Genomic DNA, 16,142 nt, shown 5'->3' with positions numbered 1-16,142 from the left:
CTAAGTTGTATTATTTAGAGTATTATATGTCATTATCAATTATTGATGTTGTTATATAATTAGCCGATACTTCTATCATGGATATATTCTAAAAATTCAGCATAAATATATCTAGTATTTTAATAATTTTAGCAGCTGCAGTGACACCTTTCACCTCGAGTGGCGCTATTGTTCCCGAGCGGGGTTGGCAACTTGGCACCCCTCATCTGGATAATGAAGAAGAGCATGCAGCCGTGCGAAGAATGAACTAGTAATCACAGCAGGAACAATAACACAACCTAAAGGAATAACCTTATCATTCCTAACAGTTGCTTGGAAAATAGAGGTAAGAGATGGTTAAATCAAATATGTTATTATTTACGTTAAGGTTTTCGTTTCGCTATTTGGTGCTCTAACTATAAACGCCGTGATTAGCATAGAGCTAACGCTAGCTGGATTTTTAATTACATATAACGAGTAAATTCGTCCTAGTAACGAACAGGGCATCCTTCAAATTGCAGTATGGGAAAGTATTACTGAAGATTGAGCGAGTAAACATCGTTAAATAAAATAAAGCTGGTGGAGGGAAGAGTAAGGAATGATGTGTGACAGAAGACCACCAGCTAAAATGAAAGGTAAGGTTTAAAGGACGCTAGTGAAACCTGCCATGATGTTTGATGACCATGAGCTATATCTGGAGGTAGCAGAGGTAAAGAAAAGGACCAGAAAGGAAATGTTATGTGGTGAGGAATGACTTGCATATAGCTGTAGAACAGAAGGTGTATAAGACAAGATAGAAGAGAATTATTCGCTGCTGCGATCCCTGAAAAGGACAGTTAAGCAAGAAGCTAGATTTTACAAATACCACATATTTTTACATTGTCACAGTCATATGATGCTGTCCTTTTCTTGCTGTCAGCCCTGTCATCATGGCTAGCGGTCCGGGTGTGAGGGTCAGCATCGAGTCTTCCTGTGAGAAGCAGGTGCAGGAAGTAGCCCTGGATGGAACTGAGACATACGTGCCGCCCCTGTCCATGTCCCAAAATTTGGCTAAATTGGCACAACGGATTGACTTCAGCCAGGGATCCGACTCTGAGGAAGAGGGAGCCGACGGCGAATCCCGGGATCGTGAATGGTGCAAGCAGGAGCCGGAGGAAGAAGAAGGTATCACAACGACAAGTATGTGTTGTATGCGCAGTGAGTGATTTTCTTTTCTACCGTGTCGATTTCCGCAGGAACTGTGAAGTTCCAACCGTCCCTGTGGCCTTGGGACTCGGTACGGAACAACTTGCGCAGTGCCCTGACCGAAATGTGTGTCCTCTATGACGTGCTCTGCGTGGTGAAAGAGAAGAAGTACATGGCGCTAGACCCAGTGTCTCAAGATCCGTCCATGAGCAAGGTGAAGTGAAAAAATGCAGTATGTGGAATTGATGGATAGGTTTGTGTTTTATATTCCCTTGAATAAATGGATAGCTTTGCCTCAGTAAAATTCAGTTTAGCTGAATGCTAACAAACAATGTAGAATGCCATTGATGGGCTAACAGATAGCATCAGTGTTGTGACGTTACAACCGTTTAAAGCAGATATTTGCAACAGTGGAGCAATGCAGATAATATAACAAGACTCATGCATATCATAGTCTTTAAAGTGCTAAACGACCAAAAACTAATTTTTTTTTGTTAATATTTTTTTCGATGAATTTCTTTCTGTTGAATATGCGCCCAAATGTTTCCTTTCAAAAACATACTTGGGAAGTTCAATTTCCACATCCTCTTGCTTTGGTTCAGACCCCTCAGGTGTTCCAGCTGATGAGCAAAAAGAAATCACTGGCCACTGCAGCACAGCTCATCCTAAAGGGCGCCGAGAAGCTTAATAAGTCGGTCGCCGAGAATCTTGAGAACCGGAGACAGCGAGACTTCAACGCGGAGCTGCTGCGGCTGCGTTCACAGTGGAAGCTGCGCAAAGTCGGTGACAAGATCTTGGGGGACCTCAGCTACCGGAGTGCAGGTGATTAAAACTTTTGCAAAATGATTGTGTTGCCAAGCGAGTCTGTAAAAGCTGCATGGTGTCATTATCCATGCAGGCTCCCTGTTTCCTCATCACGGTTCATTCGAGGTGATCAAGAACACGGATATCGATCTGAACAAAAAGATCCCGGATGACTACTGTCCCCTTGATGTACAGATCCCCAGTGATCTCGAGGGATCCGCCTATATAAAAGTAAAGGATTGAGACTTGCTTTTTTTCATTAAAATGGTTCTGTACAGTCTTAACATTTAACATTTATTTGCAATTTGCTATTCACAAATTTGCCTTATCAGTTTTTCTTGGGGTAGGCAACTTATTATTCACTGGAAAACTTACCAGTTTGTCTTTTGTGGTTTTTCAATAATTGCCTAAGTCTCAAATTGACATCATTTTGTGGCTCATCACATTGCTCGTTATATTGCCCGTTTCAGTGCTAAATTCACTTGCAAACACTAAACACAGACTGTATGCAGAAACACTAACTGATAAATCTAATTACGACTGGGAATGTCTGCAGGTTTCCATTCAGAAGCAAGCTCCAGACATCGGTGATCTCGGAACTGTCAACTTGTTTAGGAAACAACCAAAAACCAAAGGAGGTGTGGGATCAGTCGACAATACTTAAGCGATTTCCTTATTGTCTGTCATGAAACTATCACGTTAAAAAAAAAAAAAAAAAAAATTAAAAAAAAAAAAAATATATATATATATATATATATATATATATATATATATATATATATATATATATATATATATATATATATATATATATTCTGGACATCCTCTTAATAGTAATATGTCAAATTGCCAGGTTCGCAGCTGTGGCACGTGAAACTGGAGGCGGCTCAGAACGTTCTGCTCTGCAAGGAGATCTTTGCGCAGCTGTCCAGGGAAGCCGTCCAGATCAAGTCCCAAATCCCTCACATTGTCGTGAAGAATCAGATCATCTCACAGCCCTTCCCAGGTCCTCAGAGTGCTCGTGATTAGGGCCCGACCGATTAATCAGCCAACTCTGAAAAAGGGCTGATCATTTTTTTCTTTTTTTTGTTCCATTTTGCAAAAAATTTTCCTTTCTTTTTTTTTTAAAGCTCATTATAACATACAACAAAGATAATGACATTCAAACATCCCTCCCCAAAAAGAAATGTAAGCAAAAAATTAATGTGCTGCCTGTAATTTATATATTTTATAGTTGTAAGTGTTGCGGGACCAAAAACAGAAGTTATTTGATTATATAATTGTGTTATTAATCAGACGATTAATCGGTTATTGGAATTTTATTCTACCATGTATGAGAATCGGCAAGGGTTTCAAAAAAATCCTTATCGGTTGGGCCCTACTCGTGACAAAAAGCAATTTGCCTTTTTCTACATTTAGTACTGCTGACTGATTGATCCTATTTGCGCTCCTGCAGGCCTGCAACTCTCCATCTCGTTATGCCACTCAACGACAGAGAAGAGGAACCACCGGGTGTCTCCGGAGAAACCCAAACCAGATGACCATCTTTATGTACTAGAACATAACCTGCATCAGATGATGCGAGAGGTGAAACATTTTTATTATTTATTTTGTTTCCCTGGGATTAGGTTCAGGGCAGTAATAATTCGATTTCCTCGTATGAATGAATTTTCACAAATAATGGCTGGGCTCTTTATTTACTTATCTGCAGTTTAGCCTATTAAACGCTCTGATTAATAATTGATCCTTTATTTTCTGGTTGTTATTTCAAGTTATATTTAAGGTTACATTTTGGTAGTTGAACAAGTACTAAATTATCATCTGGATTGTTTTTGTGCTTTAAGTAGCCTCACTGGTTTCCTTCCTGTCCATCTCACAGTTCCACAAGCAGCAGTTGAGTCCCATGGTGATGCCACATCCCGCCACCGCCCCGTTTGGCCACAAGCGCCTTCGTCTGGCCGGCCCGCTGGCCTACGACAAAGCCGAGATCAGCGGCCTGCAGCAAAGAGAGGGTCTCCTGGAGAAGATCATCAAACAGGCCAAGCATATCTTCCTACGGAGCCGGTAAGGCGGCTTCTACTACGTCAGGGGTTTGTCACCCCTGTCCAGTGACACATTTGTGAGAGGAATAATCCCATTGACCAGGATATCTAGTCATACCGACGTCCCACAGCCTCGCTCGTCTCATCACGGACGGAGAATGATTCTCATCATGTTAATTAGCCGTATTGTGACATCACAGCGGGGCAGAGTGCACAAGGGTTCGCTCACGTATACATCGTCAGAATTAGGGAGATAAAAGATTTATTTGATTGTTCAATTTCTCTTATGGAGGCTGGGCAGGCGAACCAGAGACCCAGCTATTTCTACAAAAGCTGTTAAAAACCTCTTTACTCTTCCCTAGTTGTCGTGTTAAGTCAATAGAGGTCTTAAATTTGCTTTCAGTCTGGCTAGTAAACAATGGCATGGGTACAAAGGGAAACTATGTCAAATATCTCAGTATCTGTAGTGGCTTGCAGGTGATAGAGTTCCTCTGCAATATTTACTCTGTACATATTTCTGGTCCTTAACGATAGCGACTGGCGCGGTCGCACATATTACAACTTTTTTGGGTCCAAAGACTCCATACGCCAATTGCACATGAAAACACTATAACGTGTATCCTTGTAAATGTCATAGGAATAAAAACGGTGCCTATTCCCCCCCCCCCCCCCAAAAAAAGTCATAATATGCCCCATTATAAGAATAAAGTCCCATTTTTTTCCAAGAAAAATACATCTTAATCTTATGAGACTAGTTGTAATATTAAAGTCAAACCTTAAGGGAAGAAAGTAATACTTTACAAGTGAATTTTTAAAAATGCATCTTTTTTGGGGGGAAACATAATTTTTCTACATAGGGCCTTATTCACACCCAAAAAAGAGAGAGACTATTACTGTAAAAATATGCATTTTGTTGAGAGAAAAAAAAGGCAGGGACTTTATTTATGCAGGTACTGTGTCAGATTTATATGCTACGTCAGAATTACTGTACATCATAGCTTTTAATTCATCCAAAACTCAGGCAGTGAGGATGAAGTGGTTTGTTCTATTTGGCATGCCAGTCTCCTTATGGATGTTCGCAATTTAGCACTTTTCCAAATTATTTTGTGGATTACCAATTTGTAAACCCCACTTTGAGATCCATAATTTGAATCCAATCGTGGACACGGCCGTAATGCTTAGTAAACAACTTGTGTGCATTTGTCATTTGTCAGGACGGCGCGCACCATCGACAGCCTGGCCAGTCGTATCGAAGACCCTCAAATTCAAGCTCACTGGTCCAACATTAACGACGTGTACGAGTCCAGCGTCAAAGTGCTGATCACCTCTCAGAGCTACGAGCAAATCTGCAAGTAAGCGGTAGAAGGAAGGCACAAAGCAGCATTTTTATGTGCCTTGGCTCAATAAAGGTTTGAAGACACTGCTGTAATGGACTACGACTGTGTGTGTGTGTGTGTGTGTGTGTGTGTGATGTTTATTATTCAGGTCCATCCAGCTGCAGCTCAACATCGGCGTGGAGCAGATCCGAGTGGTGCACCGAGACGGTCGCGTTGTCACTCTGTCGCATCAGGAGCAGGAACTGCAGGACTTCCTCCTCTCACAGGTATCGCCGCTTCTCCCGCCGAGTTCTAATTTAGTGGTTCTCAAACCGGAACACGGAGGACTAAAGAAATCGGAGAACATTTACTCACGAGAGGCTGAAATTCTGAGGATTTGGACAATTTGAATTTGATAAGCAAGTAGTTGTTAATTACCTCATTCACTGCCATTGACGGCTATAGATGTAAAGAATTAATTTTAACTATTTCAATTAGTTTAACATTTTTTTCCACTTTTGTTAACAAAATGAACACCTAGAAAAAAATATTGGTCATTTATAACAGATAGAAAATTTGTGATTAATCGGGAGTTAACTATTGAAGTCATGCGATTAATTACAATTAAAAAAAATAATCAACTGACGTGATAAAAAAAAAGATTACTAAAAATTAGTAATTAGTAGCCAGGCGATTAACATTTTTTATCGCATGAATTCCCTACTTAACTCACGATTAATCACAAATTTTATATCTAAATGTACAATAAAAACAATTCTAGGTTTTCATGTTAAACTGTTAAACTAATAGAAATAGTTCAAATGAATTTTTGACGTCTATAGCCGTCAATGTGACAGTGAATACGTTAATTAGTCTCTTTGCACCTCTACAGGCAGAATATTTGATTGCCATACAAAACTTTGTCCTTAAGTATTTAACTTTACAATAGAGAAAAATTGGCAAAAATCACCAATTTTTTTGCCTTTTTTATGTCATTTTTTCATATGTTGTCGTGTTGATGCGAAAAAAACAATCAACAAAAAATTTGCTGTTTTTTGTGGATTTAAAAATGACTAATAACGGCCGATTAAATCAGCCAGGCGATTTAATCTTTTGGGACATAAGAAGAAGAAAAAAAATTGTGGAGATTTTTTTTTTTTATACCAACCCCAAAATATCTTTACCTCACGCTGATAAGCATTCAATATACCAATATAGGTTTCCCGTGAAATACAGTAAACGAGCTGTTTTGTTTTGCTAAAATACTCAAGTCCACCCACCCCAACCAAATAAACGTCCCATGCCCACATTTTGGATATCCCCGATTCGCCCTCCCGGCAGATGTCCCAGCACCAGGTGCACGCGGTGCAGCAGCTGGCCAAAGTGATGGGCTGGCACGTACTGAGCTTCAGCAACCACGTCGGTCTCGGCCCGGTGGAGAGCATCGGAAACGCTTCGGCCGTCACCGTGGCGTCCCCCAACGGAGAGTATGCCATCTCAGGTGAGACGCGACAGCTTCTCAAAAGTTTGTGGTCACTTACGAATTTCCTTCTTTTTGAAGGGGAGTGTGGGTGGAGGAATTTAAATGTATTTAAATTCCCCTTAATTCCTACTAATAATATACACAAAAAGCTTCTGATTTCAAATATTTGCAAAGTTTCCCCATCTTAATTTTCTATGGAAATTTACGCAACACAATGAATTTTAACATAGCTGTCTCGTTTGTCCCCCCCAGTACGTAATGGTCCCGAGAGTGGGTGCAGGGTTTTGGTCCAGTTCCCCCGCAGCCAGACCAAGGAGCTGCCCAAGAGTGAGGTCATCCAGGACAGCAAGTGGAGCCACCTCAGGGGTCCGTACAAGGAGGTCCACTGGAACAAGATGGAGGGACGCAACTTTGTCTACAAGATGGAGCTCCTCATGGCCGCCCTTACCCCGTGCCCTTAAACGCAACTCACTCCAAATGGATCAGCAATTATAGCCATGTTACTACAAAAAATATATATATATCATCCACGCCCCTTTCCCTTTTATTTTTCCAAGGAGGACTTTTACAAGACTTGTTGTGTTGGCTGCCTGCTCACATATTGCTCACGTCTGTACACTTTTGACTTAGAGAGGAAATAAAGAGCAAAAAGTCTGCTGGTGTTCCTCTGTGGCCTTCTATTGCAGTGCTTCTCAAATTCGGGGCGTCCAGGAAATAATTTGCAATAAATTATGGTATCATCCAGTCATAATATACGGTAGTATTTGTCCCTACTTTAGCTTTAGGCCGATTCAGCTGCTGATAAAAGTTAGATTTATGAACACTTACGATACATCGGGACATTTAGAAAATAAAGGTGTGCAAGAAAGTGTCATTATTGGTATTTTTGAAAAATATTTGTTTTATAAAAAATTAAGGTGTCATATTTTCTAGATAAGTAGTATTATTTAAATTAATTTAATATTCCAAGTTGTATATTTGAAATTCATTTTATGTGAATGCTGAAGAACATATACACATTTTATTCTGCACCAAAAAAAGGAATTTCTTTTAAATGATAACTCACTTTTTTTTTTAACTGCGCTCTCTTTTCACATTTCTCAAACCTTTCAAATGTCAGGACATGCATTTAAACATTCCCCAAATTCTCTTCTTCCCACAGTAAAATTCCCACATTTTACAGCTATTTTCCATGATTTATCCCCTCCTTCCACGTCTTGACCAATTTAAACCAGTCCATCTTTAATTTGTTCCCATCCATCAGGACATCCTGTGGATGATTCCCATTCCCACAATTTTCAAATTGTCACCAAAATTCCCAAATTAAGATACTGCATATGTATTTATCTCCTCCTTTCACATTTCTCAACCCATTCCAAGTCTCACATGCCACATTTCAACTCTACAACTTCTCAGTTCAGCTCAGTTCTTCAGCATTCACTTAACAATTTCTGCAGAAATTGCATTCTCTAGTTTTTATTTTGATTCCCTCCACTTTTATGACACGCTTCTCCTTCTACATTTCTCAACCAATTTAAATAATTTTAACTTCAGGACATGGAGAGAACTATTTTACCTAATTTTGTCACTCACAATTTCAATTGAATGAGACATCTCGCTAAATTTCAAATTCCCATTTCAAATTAAAACTGTTTTGGGAATTATTTCCTGAATTTACACGTCTTTAGAAAATGGTCCCTGGTTAAAAAAAAGTTTGAAAACCCCTGTTGTATGTCCTTTGTTGATGTCACATGACCAACAATGTGTGTGCTTGAGTGCTTTGTGTGCGTTGCGGGGAGGCCGACACTCATTTGACCTAGTGAGCAGGCAGCTACTCCAAACAATCATGTGTTTTGGCAATAAATACAGTTTCTATTTACAGTGATGTCCATGTATATAAAAAAAAAATCCTCTAAGAGCGCCTCAGTCTCAGTTTCCGTACGGCAATTGCATTGCAGTGTCGAGAAAAAAAACTGTCCTTCCTTTTACATGTAAAAAAGTAGTTCCGACAAACGTGTCATAGAGGCTGCAGCTCCGTTGCGTCATTTTCTGCAAAAAAAAACACACAAAAGGGTTTGTCAGTAGCCAAGTCACTTGAGACTCTCAGCAACCTTTGTACTCAAAAACACGCCCTAAGTGCAATACAATAGATAACCTGTATTCACAGCCAGACGGCCTTTATTATGGCTTTCCACAACACATTGTAACTGTAGCAATCTGAGTAAACAAGCTTAAGAATAGTACTTGTGGGAACAAACCAAGTACTGTGCAAATACTGTCGTGTTTTTCCAGTACAATGGTGCCTTGAGGTGCGAGTTGTTGGGCCAATTTTCTGATTGGGCGATGTGTCGTGGCAATGAATTCAACTCATTTCACAATAAGCAGTAGGGTTGAACGATTTATTTTCCCAGGTCCTCTTCCCATCTTCCCTCCCACTAAATAAATTTGTATTGTTACGTTATTTTCCTATCACAATCCATTCCTAAATGTTTGTGCTGTTTTATAGAATGAAACCATTTAATATGTTTGAAGAACTGTTACAAAAAAATATTATAATTTAAAACCCTTTCATCCACAAATGATAACCTACATCAGGATTTTTTTTCTCTCAAGTGTTTTTATTACTCTTTAGGCATAAAAAAAAAGCACCTTCATTTTTTTAACTCATTCACTGCCATTGACGGCTATAGACGTAAAAAAATCATTTGAACTATTTCTATTAGTTTAACATTTTTTCTACTTTTGTTAACAAGAGTATGAAAAGCTATATTTTTTATTGCACATTTAGAACAGATATAAAATGTGTGATTAATTGTAAGTTAACTAGTGAAGTCATGCGATTAATTACGATTAAAATTCATCGCATGACTTCAATAGTTAACTCACGATTAATCACACATTTTATATCTGTATTTCCACCCCCAAAAAAAATCTAGGTTACTCTTGTTAACAAAAGTGGGGGAAAATGTAGTTCAAATGAATTTTTTACGTCTATAGCCGTCAATGGCAGTGAATGAGTTAAACATACATGTCCACTAGGGTGGATAATGTGCATTTGAGCAACTGATGAAATATGTTTGTAAGAATATAATTTAAAAAAAAATGTAAACACTATAGAAAATGTCTGTTTGATTTTTAACATGGTGTTAACATATTTTAACATATTTCAAAACTACTACATGTATTGCAAAAGCATTTCCCCAAAGAAAAATTAACTTTTTATGAAGTACAGTCAGATAGTAATTTTCTTTTTTTCTGGCACCCAATCATCATCATTGCCGCATCATCCCCACTTCACTCAGGTTGGTATATGTTCGACTATCCTGTATGTTTTGCTAGCATGTTCTGCACTTGACCGCTACAAAACATAAGGACCAGGATCCTTACTCTCATATGCAAACTAAAATGCATAAAATATTGCTATAATAATATTTAAACGACTGATTTAAAGCAAAACAACATTGCTGCAGATGAAGTATTTTCAAAAGCAACAAAGTTACAGGACCACTTGTCGAGTTGTAGTCGCAATACAGCGAATGATGTCCAAAGTCCAATTTAGTGGACTCGTGATCAATCTTCAAATTACAAAATCAATACTTGGATATTTTAACAATTATTTACTTGCAAGGGCGGAATAGACACTTCCTTCCACATCACATCTGAACTTCTGTCTGTCAACTTGTCTGTCTCTTTTTTTTTGTTGCAAAGGTTGACCACTGGATGGCAGTGTATGTCAAGACTACACTAGTGTCCACTGGAGTGGCTAATGGCCAACTGTGGCAAAAATATTAATTGATATAGGAGAAAACAATGTTTTAATAGTTGTCCACTGTAGTAACCTAACCACATCACACATTAGTTGCTAAGATTAGCACTAGTACTTCCATTTAGTCTTACATTTCTTCTTCTACTTTCTTTTGGCTGTTGGCAAATACTTTTGGTGCAATACCGCCATCTTCTGTCAAAACAAGGAGTTACTATTTTTACAGCACCAAAAGGCGCAATAAAAGGCGACCAGGAGCTTTGACCACAATGCAATGCGGGACTCTAGTTAAGGTAAGCCATTTTAAACTTTAAAAAAAAAATTGAAGTAAGAAATTAAAGTTTCTCTAACCCTTGATGAATTAGACTCCTACCTGGCATCTGCTTCCTGCGTCTCCACGCTACTATCTTCCTGTAGGCTTTGTCCAAGAGCCACATGGCCAGCATGAGGAGGGCCGCCAAGCAGGCCAGCGCCAAGGCCGACACCGACAGGTACTGCAGGTCCTCGTACAGAACCTCTGGCGAAGACAATGCGAAAAGCTGTATGAGTGATTTTTGCACATCCTTGATATGTTTGATAAGTTAACAATTCTAATTGATAAATAAACTGTCATGTCAATTCAAGGTTCATTTGCCATTACGTTAGCGCAAGCCTAATCTATAAAAACATTTTTATATAATACATTAGATTTTTTTGTATTGTGATGCAGATTAACTCATTCACTGCCATTGACGGCTATAAACGTCAACAATTTATTTGAACTATTTCTATTAGTTTAACATTTTTTTCCGCTTTTGTTAACAAGAGTATGAAAACCTAGATTTTTTTATTGTACATTTAGAACAGATATAAAATGTTTAATTATTCGTGAGTTAACCAGTGAAGTCATGCAATTAATTACAATTAAAAAAAATGATTGCCTGTCGCCCCAAATTTTTAATAATCTTTTATTTTCTTTTTTTAATTCATTCACTGCCATTAATGGCTATAAACGTGAAAAATTAATTTGAACTATTTCTATTAATTTAGCATTTTTTTCCCACTTTTGTTAACAAGAGTATAAAAACGTAGATGTTTTTATTGTACATTTGAACAGATATAACATTTGTGATTAATCGTGAGTTAACTAGTGAAGTCATGTGATTAATTACAATTAAAAAAAATTATCGACTGACGTGATAAAAAAAAAAAGATTACTAAAAAATTAGGGGCGTCAGGCGATTAACATTTTTTATCGCATGAATTCCCTACTTAACTCACGATTAATCACAAATTTTATATCTAAATGTACAATAATAATTGCCTGTCGCCCCTAATTTTTAATAATTGTTGTTTTCTTTTATGAATTTATGGCAGTGAATGAGTTAATGTAGTGATGGTGTATTAAGAAATGTATGGGAAAATTACCTTGAAAAAAAACCCCACATATTAAATCGCAATCGTAATATTGCGAAAAAAACATTCCAATTACATTATTTTCCAAATTTGTTTATCAGAATCACATTCAAATTCACATTAAATGTGAGTCAGCACACAGAAAGTGCTTTAAAAAAAAAAAAAAAATTATGGTAGGGGAAAAATATATAACAGTTCTCCTTTCACTCACCGTTGACTTTAAGGACATATCCGGCATCCTTGCTGCCGCCCATCTCGTCCGTGACCGTCACCACGTAGTAGCCGGCGTCCTGCAGCCGCAGATCCGACAGGCCCATGGAGCCGTTGTCGTGCGCCTCCACGCGGCTGCTGTAGTCGTCCGTGATGTTGATGAAGACGCCCGGCTGCCAGATGCCGATGGCGCGGCTCACCGAGCTGGACATGAAGGTCCACTGGATGGTGGGAGTGCAATTGCAGGCCACGTCCGCGGAGAAGAACGCATCTTCCTGCACGGACCGGGTGAGACTGTGCTGGGTGGACTGGATGGAGACGGCCCTGGCTTGGAAAGAGATTGAGAAAGCACGTTAGTTCTCAAAAGTTTTTCGTATTTCATGGTGGTCACCTCCAGGTAATAAAAAAAAAAAAAAAAAAAGCTTTTAAAGCGCTGACATAATTGAAAACCTTTCCCTTACATTTCCTGGAGCACATGCTTTGTAATGTAATGTAATAAAATTAAATTAAAACTGCTACCTCTGTAAAATGTTTAAATCTTTGCTTATGTTTTTTTTTTTTTTTACATTCAAGTCATACTTGGGTTGCCTCACTCCGACATCTGGACCCAGTATTTTAAACATAATCTGATCTGATCCAAAATTGAGTTCGAACCACATCTTGAAAATTAAAATCTAGATTTGGAAATCCAATTCTGCCTTTAATCCAGATTTGAGCCAGTGTTGGGGATTTCACAATTCAAGACCCAAATCTGGATCAGTTTGATCCTGAAAATTAGCATTAAATGAATCCCACCTCAGGGTAGAATTAGACTGTGATGCCATATTTTAGTTTCGCGTATACTCATCAATAAATAGTGTAAAACAGATATTCTTAACAAATGAAACCTCATTATGTACTTTTTAAAAACTAAAATGTTCCAAATTCCAACAAATGTCGGCAAAAAATCCAAATAACGAGAACAAAAATGCTTCAACCATTTTTTTTAAACTAAAATGTTCCAAATTCCAACACATGTCCCAAAAAATACCAATAACGAGAAGAAAAAAAATGCTTCAACCCAAAATTTACCAGCAAGCAACAAAACTTAAAAATAAAGTTAACCCCACAATTTGTTTGTATGTGCTCCACTAGTCTAATACGGCATTCAGATTAATATTACGTTTACCCTGAGCAATTGTGATGTTATTTTCATTGGACAGCAAGTGAAAAAAATGGACACCCCTTTTGCGTTTGGTGTATTGACTTATCAAAGCCTTAAGGTCTACAGAACACATTTTGAGTCCCGTCTGTGATGCTGGAGTCGGGATGGATTTGGAAATCACAATCCAAGAGCAACATTTTGAGATACCAGGATAGAAAATCCTGATCCATGGATCAGGAACGTGGGATTTGTAAATCTGGATCAGTTTAAACTGGATTTAAATTTTTGAAATACTGAGCCCAGAACATTTGAGCCAGAAAAACCCCTGGCATGCAACATTGTGCTATTTCAAATGACAGGATGCTGGCAGAGAGTCTAAAACCTGCCCAACAGGCTGAGGGGCACCCATTTCCGCTAATTGTGGTTGGGCAACCCCAAACCCTTATCAAGTTTGTCCAAAAGCATTTCAGTGGACCTTCTGGTTCTGCTGTTTGCTCAGTGAGGCATGGAGAAAGAATTTCACCCAAGAATGCCAAGCGCTGTGGGAACAAAAAACAAAAAAAGAAGTGCAAGGTGCGCCATTGTTCCTCGATTAAACAGCCTCAGTGACGCGTATATAAACATTACAATAGTACACAGGAGGTAATTGTAGTCACACTCTTTACTTAAATAGAAGTACAGTACAGATAGTTATTTAAATGATGAAGCTAACATGCATGTTTTGAAAATGGCGGGATGGAGAGAAGATGCAAACGCAACACAGGCATGAGCCCGGATTTGAACCCTGATATGCGCGTCCCCTTTACTTCTTCCTCAATAAGAAAAATAACAGGTCATGACTGGAACTCTCATGGAACACGAAACGTGAATATCAAGAGACAATTTGAACTATTTTGCTAACCAAAACAGCAGCACCAGAGCAGGTAAACAGTTGCTAAAACGAGGTTAAGTATTAATAGTATTAAAGAGACAAACCACCAGAACATAAAGATGTATAATTTTTACAGGCAATAATAAAGTAGTAAATTTTTTGACAATAGTTATAGTTTACAATAATCCATATAGGCCTACCTTTGAGGGGGAAAACTTTTTTTTTTTTTATAAAGTGGGCATTTTTTTTACATAAATTTAGTAATTTAACACGACAAACTTCAAATAGTTTTGCGAAAAAGTTGTCATTTTGCAATAAAGTTGTATATTCCAGGTTAAAAATTTAATTGTATGAGAATAAAGTTGAATATTTGTAATACTAAACTTTAAATAAGTGTTAAGACATAACATATAATTTTACTTCTTTTTTTTTTACGGGAAAAGGCAATATAACAATTCGTCAGATTTTAAAATGTTATATTAAAAAAAAAGAATAATAAGAGTTTATAACTACTAACTTTTCACTCTGTCACCAACAACACCAAGCTGAGATAGACTTTCTTTTCTTTCCTTTTTTTTTTTTATGTGGCCAATGGAGAGAGAAAAAATCAGGAATTCCCGTCCTAATAAAAAAAATTGAGTGCTTACCTTGGTGGCACATGTACAAGGTGAAGCATAGCAGCACAGCAACGTCGTGGACATCCCAGAGTCTGTAGTACAACATTAGCATCTCCGTGCCATCGGTTTTGTTGAAGAGAATCAAGAAGAATCTCGTCCAACACACTTGACCTGATCTTGTGGGCTTTTTCAGTCCTTGCCCAGTGATCCTGACATTTTCTTGGAGTCTTCCTCGTGCTTCCTTGTCTTCTCGTGTGCTTGCTGAGTGTGTGTGTTCATACCTGCACGGCCAGCACGCACCGATCAGACAGGTTGAGCCGGAGATGACTGAGTAAACGTGTACCTACACTCGCGCACTCACACATAAAAAAAAAAAAAAATCCAAACAGCATCGGGCCTACTCGCTTTACTGAGTTACAAGTAAAATGGGCACTTTGTGGCCACACGAACCACCAGCATAGGTTGAAAGGCCCTCGCCCCCGATTGTGACACACCTGGTCGAACGTGCCAAACAGGAAGTACTGTATATGTTTTCACACTTCACGCACTCACTTTTAAAACAAGAAGAGAACTACAAGAGCGAACGACCACTTTATATTCGGTACTTTGACCTTGGGAAATAAATAAATCCTTGCAAACCAGATTAATTATTTTAGGCTCACACTTATGAACGATACTGAAGTTGAATTATGACCTCCATTTTGCTCAACATATCTCCACGAGTATGACTCAAGTGACACTTGATAACAAATATAAATGCTTTATTTATGTGTTTATGTGTGTTACATACTGTAAGTACTGGAAACAAGTGGGCAATGCTGGGTTTTCCAACTCCCCTTCATTATTAACGCTACCCATTTGACGGGCTGAAGTGTTAATATTCTTATTTCGGTCGTGGAAAGAGAAATTATCTACTTCATAGACGTATTTGCAAAGCGATTGTTGCGAGTCAATGACGTGTGTGTAGTTCACCTCCACCGCAGGAATGGCGCTCTAGTAATACTTGTCAGTTGATAAACAGGAAACGGGAAGTACTTTGTTGAATAATAATAAACTCGTCAAATGTTGCTAAAACAGCGAACACAGTTATCGTATTACGATTCGTAATGCGTCTGTAATATTCTTGAAAAGTACTCACTGGGATATAGACTTGTTAAGAACATTGCGATGGCATTAAAAGCGATAAGTTTCTTGTTGTTTTTCTATTGGACCACCGTAGGTCACATGACAGACGGTACCCAGAAATTGGTCGGCATTTGTTTAAGTTATATGCCTGGCAAATTACACATATGAACTCACTATCACTTAACATGTCTGAGGCTGTTGTTTTCTT

The 16,142-nt window shown here is 38.3% G+C and overlaps 2 protein-coding genes across 2 annotated transcripts; one reads left to right on the top strand and one right to left on the bottom strand.

The window, feature by feature from the left end:
* Positions 1-160: 160 nt before the first annotated feature.
* med17 (mediator complex subunit 17) lies at positions 161-7,463 on the top strand. The gene is made up of 13 exons (XM_086081512.1): positions 161-325; positions 899-1,143; positions 1,215-1,378; positions 1,767-1,986; positions 2,063-2,199; positions 2,525-2,606; positions 2,822-2,974; positions 3,425-3,555; positions 3,848-4,032; positions 5,225-5,362; positions 5,496-5,613; positions 6,668-6,827; positions 7,062-7,463. Exons 2-13 carry the CDS (start codon positions 909-911, stop codon positions 7,268-7,270), a joined length of 1,932 nt encoding a protein of 643 aa, XP_085937638.1. The 5' UTR covers positions 161-325; positions 899-908; the 3' UTR covers positions 7,271-7,463.
* Positions 7,329-15,287, bottom strand: vstm5 (V-set and transmembrane domain containing 5). The gene is made up of 4 exons (XM_086081521.1): positions 14,840-15,287; positions 12,179-12,505; positions 10,946-11,089; positions 7,329-8,858 (listed from the first exon to the last, which is right to left on the bottom strand). Exons 1-4 carry the CDS (start codon positions 14,919-14,921, stop codon positions 8,827-8,829), a joined length of 585 nt encoding a protein of 194 aa, XP_085937647.1. The 5' UTR covers positions 14,922-15,287; the 3' UTR covers positions 7,329-8,826.
* Positions 15,288-16,142: the final 855 nt, after the last annotated feature.

The sequence above is a fragment of the Leptonotus elevatus genome, chromosome 7 (genome assembly GCF_054856555.1).
Source record: "Leptonotus elevatus isolate MCC_2025b chromosome 7, RoL_Lele_1.0, whole genome shotgun sequence".
NCBI classification, from domain to species: Eukaryota; Metazoa; Chordata; class Actinopteri; order Syngnathiformes; family Syngnathidae; genus Leptonotus; species Leptonotus elevatus.
The sequence above is the reverse complement of the archived record's forward strand: the minus strand, read 5'-3'. Positions and strand labels throughout refer to the sequence as shown.

Bases quoted from the DNA above. Each gene is read 5' to 3' on its own strand.
- med17 (XM_086081512.1), top strand. From the start codon at position 909: ATGGCTAGCGGTCCGGGTGTGAGGGTCAGCATCGAGTCTTCCTGTGAG. The intron at 1,144-1,214 runs GTATCACAACGA...CGATTTCCGCAG, and splicing joins GGAGCCGGAGGAAGAAGAAG to GAACTGTGAAGTTCCAACCG. The intron at 2,607-2,821 runs GTGTGGGATCAG...TCAAATTGCCAG, and splicing joins ACAACCAAAAACCAAAGGAG to GTTCGCAGCTGTGGCACGTG.
- vstm5 (XM_086081521.1), bottom strand. From the start codon at position 14,921: ATGCTAATGTTGTACTACAGACTCTGGGATGTCCACGACGTTGCTGTG. The intron at 11,090-12,178 runs GTGAGTGAAAGG...TGTCTTCGCCAG, and splicing joins ATATGTCCTTAAAGTCAACG to AGGTTCTGTACGAGGACCTG. The intron at 8,859-10,945 runs GTAGGAGTCTAA...TTTTTTTTGCAG, and splicing joins ACGCAGGAAGCAGATGCCAG to AAAATGACGCAACGGAGCTG.